This window comes from Fukomys damarensis, unplaced genomic scaffold, assembly GCF_012274545.1.
Source record: "Fukomys damarensis isolate Sample0158 unplaced genomic scaffold, DMR_v1.0_HiC HiC_scaffold_13, whole genome shotgun sequence".
Lineage (NCBI taxonomy): Eukaryota > Metazoa > Chordata > Mammalia > Rodentia > Bathyergidae > Fukomys > Fukomys damarensis.
In genome coordinates, this window is record NW_022900925.1 from 15,673,327 (window position 1) to 15,684,917 (window position 11,591).

An 11,591-nucleotide genomic window follows, 5' to 3' on the forward strand; every position below is an offset into this window, starting at 1 on the left:
TTTTTTTTTTTTGGTACTGGGGATTGAACTTGGGACCTTGCACTTGTGAGGCAGGTGGTGGAACCACTGAGCTAAATCCCCAGCCTGTAAAAGTGAGTTTCATTATCCCTACTTCATTTATTCACTCATAAAACATTAGCTCTGTGCCAGGAGCTAGGCTGGGCTATAAGAACAGAGATAAACATATTGCTCCCTGGCCTCAAGGAACTGGCTCAAAAGAGGAGACATACAGACAAACAGATGCTCTCTGAGTTCCTTCCTGTTGTACTTCTTTAAGATGAAAAGTATTTTCTCTTTCTTTCTTTCATTTTTTTTTTTGAGACAAGTTCTTGCTACATGCTGTCCTTGAACTCACTATGTAGCCCAGGCTGGCCTCAAACTCATGGCAATACCCCTGCATCAGTCTTCTGAGTGCTGGGATTATAGGCATGCGCCACCACATCTGGCTGAGAAGTATTTCCTAAATGAGTAACTAGAAGTTAAGATTTTTTAAAAAAAATTTATGTAAAAGAACAAAGCATGTTATTTCTATGCTAAATTACAGTTTTCAAAAAAGTTCATGGTAATGGTAGTACATGCCTGTAATCCCAACACTCAGGAGGCTGAGGCAGGAGGATCTCTGAGTTTGGGACCAGCCTGGGACCATAGTGAGTTCAAGGACAGCCTGAGCTACCAAGTAAGAGCCTGTCTCAAAAAGCAAAACAAAGTAAAAATTTCAAATCATGGCTGATATAAAATTTTATTCAACCTTTTCATTGATGAAGAAACCAATAAAAAAACCAGCTCAAAAAGCCAAGTATAATGGCACACAACTGTAATCTCAGCACTCTGGAAGGCTGAATGAAGTAAGAGAATCATGAATTTGAACCTAGCGTGGGCAACTTAACATCTTAGCCAGCCGCTGTGTTAAAACCCTAAATAAGAGGCTGAGAATGTAATTTATTGTGAAGGCTCTGGGTTTAATTCCCCAATCCCCAGCACCACAAAAAAAGAAAAAGAAGTTCAAGGAAGGCTTGAAGATATACATAGCCATATATTCATCTATCTATCTATCTATGTATCTATCTATCTATCTATCTATCTATACACATACACAAATGTATTTCAAGGGGCCGGGGATTTAGCTCAGGGGTGGCACCACCTACCTCGCAAGCACAAAGACCCGAGTTTGATCCCGAGTACCAAAAATGGAAACAAAAAAACCCAACAACAACAACAAAACAAATGTGTTTCAAAAACACTGAAATGAAGTTGCTAGAAAAGCAAAGCTGGTTAATATTCTTACTATCCTACAGAATAATAACATGTAATTTTGAAGATCACCTTTTTTTTTAAGGGCAGGATTCAATTGTGACTTCACCAGTTACAATTCATTTGCTTTGTGGGGGCTAAGAGTCATTGTCATCACTGTAAATATTTCTTTACAACTTAACTGCCACTCTGTGGAGTTGTGAAATAGCCTACTTATTAGAAAGACAAGAAAAGGTGTACACCCACAGAACCAGAGTCTCCGAGAGTCGGCAGGATGACACCTGGTACTCCATGGAAGGGACACCAAGCATTCCCTTCAGCTCTGTTTCGAAGTCTTGAGCAATTGCTCATACCACTGGCAGAGCTGAAGATGCTGCCCTTGGTCTTGCCTGTATCTCTCTAAGGTGATATGGATGCCCCCTCCCAATGAGTGTGTTTTTGTTCACTCTTGAGAGAACGTCACCCTTTCTGGCCCACACTTTATTTAGTCACTGACAGATCTTCCAGTCTTTCTCTTCATCTCTGCATCTGATTTCTTGATCGTTGTCTTCTTTGACTGGTCACCCCTAGTCATCCTCCTCAATTAACATTGTATTTCCAAGACTCATTCAGGCAGTTATAGTTATGTGACCATCATAGAGATGCTTTGAGTTTCCTGCTATTATGAGCATTGTGAATATGAACCTTCTTGCCAGCTCCTGGTACCCACATGCAAGGGTTCTATTTGGGCACCAAATGACTGGCATTCACAAAGTCTCCCAACCTTGGCACATTGCCTTTGTCCTCAGATGAACCCCTATCACTGTTGAGAGATGTCTGCCACAGACCCAGCCACCACACACACACACACACTTCAGTGTCTGACCAGAGAGGAGGCGCACTGTCCCAAGAGCCTCCAGCAGAGGTTCTTTGATTTTCACTGGACAGGAGTAGACAGTAAGTTCCTTTCAAAGCCGACCATAGGCAAAGGGACTGGGATCACCAGAACGACTTGGACTAATCAGGGTTCTGCCCCCAAGTCACAGAGCAAGATTAGCTGCAGCACAGGTCCTAGAACAAGACCAGTGCTCTGCAGGTAGGAGGCTGGATGCAACCACAATGGGTAGAAAAACCGACAGTAGCCAGGGTCTGCTCCATGCCCTGCCCCTGCCATTCTCCTCCAGCTGCCAAAAGGTTTTTCCTCTAAACATCTGTGTCTCTGCCCAAAGACCTTTCTCAGGTTTTGGGAGTATGCTGGGCCTGTGCAACACAAGCCAACAATACTAAAAATTCTCAACATCTCCAGAAGCAGCCTGTTCTGGGAAATTGTAGGTAATACTCAGCTTCATCACCCCTCAGTTGGAATCACTCTGCACATGTTCTACACGGCTTCCCAGAGTTCTCCAGGGGAATGAGCCGTGGTTGCACACAGAGGCAACCAGCAGAATGGTGAACCTTTTATTATTTGTCCTAGCTTCTATTTCACTTAGCCGCTTCTCTACCACTGTTTCCTGAAATTATCCTCCAAATAAATTCTTTGTACTCATTTTCTTTTCTTAGACCCCAATCAACACCACAACCAACACAACAATAACCATTAGCTGTCCCATGGTAATGCTCGGTGGAGCTGAGACCGCTCCCATTAGCACGAGTTTGACGTGCAGGGACTGGGGGGACACAAGGCACCAGGCCCCACTGCTGGCCCATGAGAAGTGCCACATGCAAAGGCGACTTTCTCTTTTTTCCTGGCATTGTTCAGAAAGCTGAGTGTGAGAGCATCCAGCAAGAAGCAAATGTCCTGCTAGAAGAGAACACATTCCAGATGCAGGGACAGTGGTTGTGAAGTACAAGTTCTCTTGAACTTTTTTATTTTCTTTGTTCTAAATTGTTAATTAGGAAACTTTTTTATTTTCTTACAAATGTGGTGCCCTTTGCCTTTGACCTGTAACTATGAAGGAAGAGTCATCGGCTGTGCTTTATCAAAGTTCCTGACAGCAAAAGTAAAATAAAATAAAATAAAAAATTTTAAATCTCTGAGATATAAATATCGGAGCAAGATGAGAGGTTAAATTAGATGTTGGATCTATGGGCTACTGGCTAGAGACAGAAAGTTGCAAGACATCAGCACAAAGGAAATTACTGAAGCTGTAAGTACAAAGAAGAATGTCTTAAGAAAACACATAGACAGCATGTGGTGGAGCATACCTGTAATCCCAGCACTCGGGAGGCTGAGGCAGGAGGATCGCTGTGAGTTCGAGACCAGCCTGAGCTACATAGTGAGTTCCAGGTCAGTCTCAACTACATAGTGAGACCCTGTCTCAAACACCACCCCCGCAAAAAAAAGAAAGAAAGAAAGAAAATAAAAAGAAAACACATAGGCAGAGATTATGGTTTAGATGCTAGGAGTCCCTCAAAAACTCAAGGGTTGAAGGCTTGGTCACCAGCTGAAAGTGCTATTGGAAAGTGGTGATAAGTTTGGGAGGTGAGGCTTAAAGTTGGAGGAAAGTCATTGGGGGCATGCCTTTGAAGGAAATATTGTGGCCCCAGCCCATTCTTTTTCCTTTTTTGCTTCCTGCTGCCATGAAGTAAGCAGCTTTGCTTCAACACACACTCCCAAGTATGATGTTCTGCCTTGCCTCAAACCCAAAGTGATAGGCCAAGTGACCATGGACTGAAATCTCTGAAACCATAAGCCAAGACCAACCTTCCCTTCTCACACATTAATTACTCACAGTGACAGAAAGCTGACTAACACAGCCGAGCTTCAAACTGAGTTCCTAGGGCAAGATCTGAAGAAGCCCAATGTTCAGGGGCTGAGAAGGGAGGACTAACCTGTGAAGGAAGCAGAGTGGCCAGAGAATCATCAGGGCACTACTGTAGTTTGGAGCTTAAGTGTCTCCCAAAGATCCATATGGTAAAGTCTTTCTCCCAGAGTGGTATTGGAAGGTGGTAAAAACTCTGGGAAGTGGAGCTTAGAGGGAGGTCTTTAGTTCCTTGGGGGTGTGTCCTTCAGGACAGTGGGATCCTAGTCTCTTCCTCTCTCTCTTTTGCTTCAGGTCAGGAGATGAGTGATTTTGTTCTACCTTGTGCTTTCCACCATGCTGTGCTGCCTCACCACAGGGCCAAGGCAATGGAGCCAGTCCATGATGGACAGGATTTCAAATGTAGTGGATTGAAGAGCTTTGAGCAAATGAGGAGACAAACACAGCAAACGGAGACGGAAAGAAGTGATGTATAATCATTTAAGATAGCCTGTCTTGCAAGAGATTTTTGTGATTATTCCTAATATAGATCCCTTTTCTGCATTTGACTTTTTAAAATTTGTGGTACCGAGGATCCCAATAATGAATGTAACTGTATTTATACCTAGAATGTACCAATAAACTCAATAAAAAGAAAAAAAAGAATTTAAAATTTCTGATTATCAGAAAATACCCAAAAAAAGCACCATTGAGAAAATAAGTAGATAAGCTACAAAACTAGAGAAAACAATTCTTCACAGCCATAAATCTGACAAGGAACTTAGATCTAAAATATGTGAAGATTTCTTATAAATCAACAAAAATACAAGCAAACCAATTATGAAATAGCCAAGACTTTAAAAGACATTTAGTAAATAAGGTGTTCAATGAATAAACACATTGAAAACAATAATAATAATTTAATCATCATCATTTTATTATTTCTCAGTTTCTATGGGTTCATAACTCAGAAAAGTGTGGCTAGCCTAGGGGTCACAACTGCTGTTGCAGTCAGACTGTGGCTGAATGTAGAAAAGTAGGAGCTGGGAAAACTGGGACAGTGGGGGAGTCTCGCTCTTTCTCTCTCTCTCTCTCTCTCTCTCTGTCTCTCTCTCAGTTTGGGCTTCCTCACAACATGCCAGCCTCAGAGTCCTCACACTTTTTTCCTGTACCAACTCATTGCTAACAAGATGGATGATGCTGGGCCAGGGATTTAGCTCAGTGGTGCTGCAGTCTGCCTCACAAGCTCAAGGTCCTGAGTTCGATCCCTGGTACCAAAAAAAAAAAAAAAAAAAAAAAAAAAAAAAAAAAAAAAGGAAAAAAATGGCTGCTACACTACCATTTATGATCTAGCCAAAGAAGTCAGTGTTCCACTGAAGGTGTAGCTCAGTTGGAGAGTACTTCCCTAGTGAGGCCCTGGATTTGACTCCCAGCAGAAAACAAAACAAAGCAAAGCAAAACAGTAGTTGCTAATAGGCATATACCATGCTGTGTTTAAAAAAAAGGCCACACAGTGTCGCTTCTGCCACATACCACGGGAGAACCAGTACACAAGTCAACAAACACTTCCAGATGGGAGGGGAATTAGCTTCTGTCTCTTGCTGTGGGAATAAGAACATTCTAAAAGAGCTGGTGGGATGAGATATATTATTGGAGCCCTGTTTAGGTAATACAATCTGTGGTGGAAAAATCTAGAAAGAAAAAGGAGGCAAGAGATCATACCAGGCCTTCTGAGCCACACTAAGTTTTGTCTTGATAGATATTGTGATGAGAGACCACTGGGAGGTTTTGTTTTATCACTGGAAGGTTTTAAGTGGAGAGTGAACTAACTAATCTTTCTTTTTTTCTCTCTTTCTGTCCTTCCACCTCTCATTTTCTCTTATCTCTCTCCTCCTCTCCCCTTCTCACTCTTTTTCTGTTTGAGAAATTGGGTCTTCCTATATTGCACAGGCTGGACTTGAATCTGGCCTCAAGCGATCTCCGTGCCTCAGCCCCCAGAACAACCAGGACTACAAGCATGTACCACTATACTGGGAACTTTCAATTGTCTTTAAAAGTTCTTCTGGAGGCTGTGTGGATAAAGAATTTGTGGGGAGGGTATGAAAAGGGTATGAAAGCAAAGAGACCATTTATGAGGGGGGACGAAGTTCAAGTGACAGATGTAGCACTCAGCCTTATCCTGCTGCGTTCACTAAGAGGAAACCGTAAAGAAGTCTAAGTATGTTGGCTTTATGGTCCAGGATGAACATGAGACGGACTCGCATGATAAACTTGAGAAAGAATAAATAAGAATAAATATCATTTTAGAAGGCATAAGGGTGGACCAGATGTGTCAGCACCAGGATTTAGAATCTGTTAACAACCCTGGACGTCAGGGTTGGCTGACTGGGCCAAGGCCGCAGAGTGAAACACGCATGCGCACACCGTCGTCCGCGGGCGGCACCTGGCGGCAGTTTGTTAACGGTGCACGCGAGGTGTTGGGCAGTCGCCATGGAGACGCGTGGCCCTACACTAGAAGTCGGCCCCTGGAGCTTGCCTCGGAGCCGAATGGTCCTGCGCTGCCTGCCCGGCCATAGGCCGCGATCCAGCGGGGGATGGATCATGGCTGCGGGATACCTCGAAGAGGGAGAGGACGACGACGACGACGACGACGAGGAGAGGGAGGGCGGTGCTGCTGGTTTGCTGGAGTCCAAACTGCCCCCCATCACCGGTGACCCCTTAGAACTAGCCAGACGAAAAGCGAAGAAGAAAAAGAAGAAGAAGAAGAAGAAGAAAACCAAAGGGTCAGGAAAGGGAGACGGTAAGAGGAGCAGTTGGTGAGGCTGCTTCAGCTACCCGACCTGAGATTCCTCTCTCTGAGGACATCCTCTGAGAGATGCCCCTCTGCCCGGAAACCACTTCAGACCAGGAACAGAAACTCACCAGTCCCAACCAGGACACCCCCCCACACACGCCAGTTGTGGCAGCACCATGATGCCCAGCATTTACACATAAAGACTATCGTGCCCACAGAGACCCTCTGGCCATGAATGCAAAGACCCCTTAAAGCCCATGAATGTTCTGCCAACTTCGCGGTCTCCAGTACTACAAAGATCCCACATGCTGCGCTGAGAAGTCACTGTGTTCAGAGTCACAGTAGGATTTAGCTCAGTGGTGCCGCCACCTGCCTTGCAAGCACAAGGACCCGAGTTTGATCCCTGGTATAAAAAAAAAGAATCTGTTCATTCCAGAGTCTCGGTCCCAAACAGACACCCCCACAGATACCCACTATTCCCCAAAGCCTCCAGCTCCATACAGACTGAACTTTACAGAGTTATCCTCTCAGCTTCCCAGGCCCTCAGCCCACACCTTCCCCTTGTTCCCTGTAGAGAAGCCCTCTCACAGAGAGATTTCCCTTGACCCAAGACACTGCCTGAAAATCATATATAGAAATGCAGACTCGTGCTTCCCCGAGATGCCCCCCTCACCCCCTCCTGTGCTGAGGCACCTGCTTCTGAATGCTGTGTAGACACCCAGACTCTGTAAATTTGGATAAAGAATCAATCCTCCTGCACAAAGGATTCCCCACCCCACCCATTCTCCAAGGGGCAGGCTTGGCCTGCACACACACCGTCATGCTGGTCACTGACACATCCTCTAATAATCTCTGAAACCCTTCACAACACCCTCGTATCAATATGACTCCATCCAACAGAACTGAAGCACAGTGAGGGGTACACACAGTCAAGATACTGTGAGACACACAGAGACCCCCCAAAAGTTCCTGTATAATATAATTGTACCCACACAGGTGCTCAGTCTCTCTCATGCTCACCTTCAGATCTATACACACCAACACCTGCTGCAAACCCAGAGTCCTTTTACCTTAAGGGCTTCTTGCAAACTCCCAGATTTCTCAAGAACAGCACTGGGTATCCGCTTTGAGAAGAGAGTGCAGCAGTGACATGGAATGCAACTGCCCATGAGTGCTTTGAGTCCGTTGTCACCCGTATGGTCTACCCCAGTGGCTTTGGCTATAGGGGAAATGGCCCTGACCTTCAGTGTGGATGGTCCTATACTCGAGTTTCTGGGCTTCCTGCAGAGCTGGGGCCTGAAGTAGCAGCCTTTCTCATGTCATCCTGGTAGTAAAGAAAGAGAGCAGTGGGAAGGTTATAATTACTTCTTAAAGTGGAATCACAATAGGCAAAAACAAAAACAAAAATCCTAGAGTATAGGGTAAAAAAGCTCTCTGTAGCCAGGTGAGGTGGCACACCCCTATAATCCCAGCATTCAGAAGGCTGAAGCAGGAGGATTGCCATGAGTTTAAGGCCAATCAGAGCTACATAGTGAATTCAAGGCCAGACTGCAGTACAAAATGAGACCCTGTATCAAAATCAAACAAACAAATGAAAAAACCGACCAACCAAAAAGCCCTCTGTGTGTGTACAAAGCGAAATCAGAACTCTTTGTCTCCTGAGCTATATCCTGAGCCCTTTTTAATTTCTTTATTTTTATTTTGAGACAGGGTTTCACTAAATCACTAAGTTGCTGAGGTTGGGCTTGAACTTGCAGTCCTCCTGCCTCAGTTTCCCAGAGTGCTGGGACTACAGGTATGCATCACCAGGCTGAGCTGGGTGTAGTTTTTGACTGCAGAAATTACAGTGGCAAATACCTAATCCTGTCAGCAGGGGACACCAAATCATTTTCAGAGACAAGGAAGGTAAGGAAATGTCAAGATAGGATTCCCCGCCCCCTTGTTTTCTTTCTGTGGCTTCTTTCTTCCTCTCCACCTCCCAAGAATTTCTCTCCTCAATGGGATGAGCTGCCAGATGAACCACAACTTGTATTATTTTATATGAACACCATATAATTCTAAAATGCTATTAATGGAAAGGAAGGAAGGAAGAAAGGGAGGGAGGGAAGGAGGGAAGGAAAGACACGGCAGCCACAGGGCTGTAGTATTTCCCGGCGGCACAATACTGCTTTCATTAGTCCGGTTTAGGAAGCTTTCCTGCAGCTCGTTGATTCTTCCATAATAAAGAGTCTAGACTGGTGGTAGTCAGAAACTTGTAGACCTGGAAAGTACCTTGGTGAGCATGTGTCGAGGTTGAATGGGAGGCAGCGGGGTGTAGTGCAAAGAACAGGGCACCGGGAGCCAGATCTGCCTTTGAATCTGGCTCTGCCACTTGCTCCAAGACAGGGGCAGGTTAGCAAAGCTCTTGCGGCCTCAGTTTCCTCACCTGGAGAGCAGCCCCGACAGTGTCTATCCAGACAGCTTGCTCAGGGTATGTGCTGAAACAGTAGGGTCTGGGCTTGGGGTGTGGCTCAATAGCACAGAAGGTGCTAAGAGGCCCTGGGTTCAATCCCCAGCACCACAAAAATAAAAAGAAAGAAGGTTCCTCCTGCCTCAAAATCTTGACCAGAAACACACAGGCAGCGGGTAAACAGGAGGCCAAATGGGTGGGGTGGTCGGAGCCCCAGATAAAGAGAGGCCCCCAACTCCTTCCATCTTTGGTGATTTGGGCATCGCCCCAGCCGGGCTGAGGGTGGACATGGCCACAGCAGTAACCTCCTCATGTGCTTGGCAGATAAACATCAAAGTCGAGGCCTGAAGAGTCAGCCGTTTTCTTCATCCTTCCAAGACATCGTGAGTTCCAGCAAAGACCACAGCAGGAGGCCAGAGCTCCGCCTGGACAAGGACAGTCACAAGCATATCTTTGACTCCGCCTGCACCACAAGCCTCCCCCACTTGGCCGAAGTAGAAGAGAAACTTTCAAACCAGATCAACGAAAGTCTGCGTTGGGATGGAATTCTCGCTGACCCGGAAGCAGAAAAAGAAAGGATTCGAGTATATAAACTGAACCGGAGGAAGCGGTACCAGAACTTGGCCCTCAAGGGCTTCTACTCCGATGCGTGCAGTGAGGGGAACCCTGAGAACTCACCCCATCATCTCCCAGACAAAGACTGCAGCCCCAAGAGGAGGCAGCCCACGGACTGCCCGCCCTCACCACTGCTCTGAAGGAAACCCCGCTGCAAAGTTCCTGCCCTCTGATTTACCTCCTGCTCCTCCAGAGTCTACCCACAGCACTGACAAGCTTGCCCTTTCTCCTTGCCACAAGTTGATGTGTTAAAAAAGAATAATAAAAGGAAACCAGAGCCGTGTCTGAAGGAAGTAGACGTCTGTACAGATGAGGCCAATGTCTCCTACACTGAGATGCCCTAAAGTGCCCAGGACACCCCATTCCTTAAGAAAACTGCAACTTCATGAACACAGTGCTTTGCACAAGTGCCTTTTTTCTAAAATATGCTGGTATCTCTCTTTGTTTTTTTTTTGTTTGTTTGTTTTGAGACAGGGTCTCACTATGTAGTTGAGACTGACCTGGAACTCACTATGTAGCCCAGGCTGGTCTCGAACTCACAGTGATCCTCCTGCCTCGGCCTCCCGAGTGCTGGGATTACAGGCACGCACCCACCATGCCTGGCATCTCCCTTTGTTATTTAAATTCTCATCACAGATAGATCTCTGTATAATCAATCTGCCTCTGAAAAGAAAAGAAAAAGTGTGTGGACTATTTAAATTGTAAGACTGAAATTAACTTCATGGATACAGCTTGCATAATACATGCATCTGTTGGGCCCAAGAAAATGCCCTGAATATCCTGGAGACTTTTTCTTAATTACACTATTTATCCTTATGTGGCTTTCAAAATCAGTAGGTTCAAGAACTTCATCCCTGGGAGGTTATTATGGGAAGTCCAAAGAGGACTTTTATAAATATAGTCCTCCCCTAATCCCTCAGGCAGCATTTTAAGCAACATTCGGGAACATTAAAGATGCCTTACTATACTGCTTTTCCTAAATTTATATTCCCCTCTCCACACATAGAGAGGCCTTGTCATCTTGGTTTGCATCCAGAAGCAGACCTGAGACAAGCACTCAAATGCAAGGAGATTATTGGGAGGTAAAGAGAAGGACGGAGGAGGGAGAGACAGCCAGTCCAGGGGACAGTAAGTAGTAAACCCCCTTCTTGCTGGGCAGCTGGAGTTTGATCCCATAGGATGCCCTGGGAAACAATTCAGGCCCAAATCTCAAAACAGTGGCACCCGAGGCGAGTGTGTAGTGGCTGGGTACTGACACTCCCCAGGGTGTGTCTTGGGCAAGGGCGATAATTACCTGGCATTTCTAGCCCGCCGCCCTGTGTGGGCCTGGAAGGTGACTTCAGCTATGGGGGAAATCACCCATAGCGCAAAAATGCAGCCCAATAAGTCCAGAGGGGGAAAGCGGTCTCTGGGTTAGCATCAGTTACCTTTTGGGGGCAGGGTGGAGGTCTAGGCTGAGGTCCCTGGCTCCCCAGGGGTAAAGGTGTTCTTGAATAGATGGGACACGCTGTCCTTGGAGAAGTCAAAAGCCAGTACAGAATGGCATAGTGCTTGTCTGGAAGCGAAGCGGAAGTAACCCCTTATCTGCCACCCTGTGACCCACAGAGCAGCCCTCCTCTTACCCTTCCTTAAAAAGGCCATTTACAGAGCTCCCACGTGTTGCCATCGAGCCCTGGCAAAATATCCTCGGGGGACTTTTGGCAGAGTCCTCTCCTGCCCTGGAGAATGGTTAGCAGTCGGGCCTGGCAGAGACCCTGAAGCA

At 45.9% G+C, this 11,591-nt stretch overlaps 2 protein-coding genes across 2 annotated transcripts in view; one reads left to right on the forward strand and one right to left on the reverse strand.

Annotated features, from left to right (window-relative positions):
- Nucleotides 1-6,463, reverse strand: part of LOC104875039 (embryonic polyadenylate-binding protein 2-like) — a 10,036-nt gene extending 3,573 nt beyond the window's left edge. The window contains 1 exon segment of the mRNA XM_010642407.1: nucleotides 6,415-6,463. Coding sequence (XP_010640709.1) covers nucleotides 6,415-6,463 — 49 coding nt within the window.
- Nucleotides 6,412-10,285, forward strand: CUNH17orf97 (chromosome unknown C17orf97 homolog). The gene is made up of 2 exons (XM_010642171.3): nucleotides 6,412-6,771; nucleotides 9,539-10,285. Exons 1-2 carry the CDS (start codon nucleotides 6,462-6,464, stop codon nucleotides 9,967-9,969), a joined length of 741 nt encoding a protein of 246 aa, XP_010640473.3. The 5' UTR covers nucleotides 6,412-6,461; the 3' UTR covers nucleotides 9,970-10,285.
- Nucleotides 10,286-11,591: the final 1,306 nt, after the last annotated feature.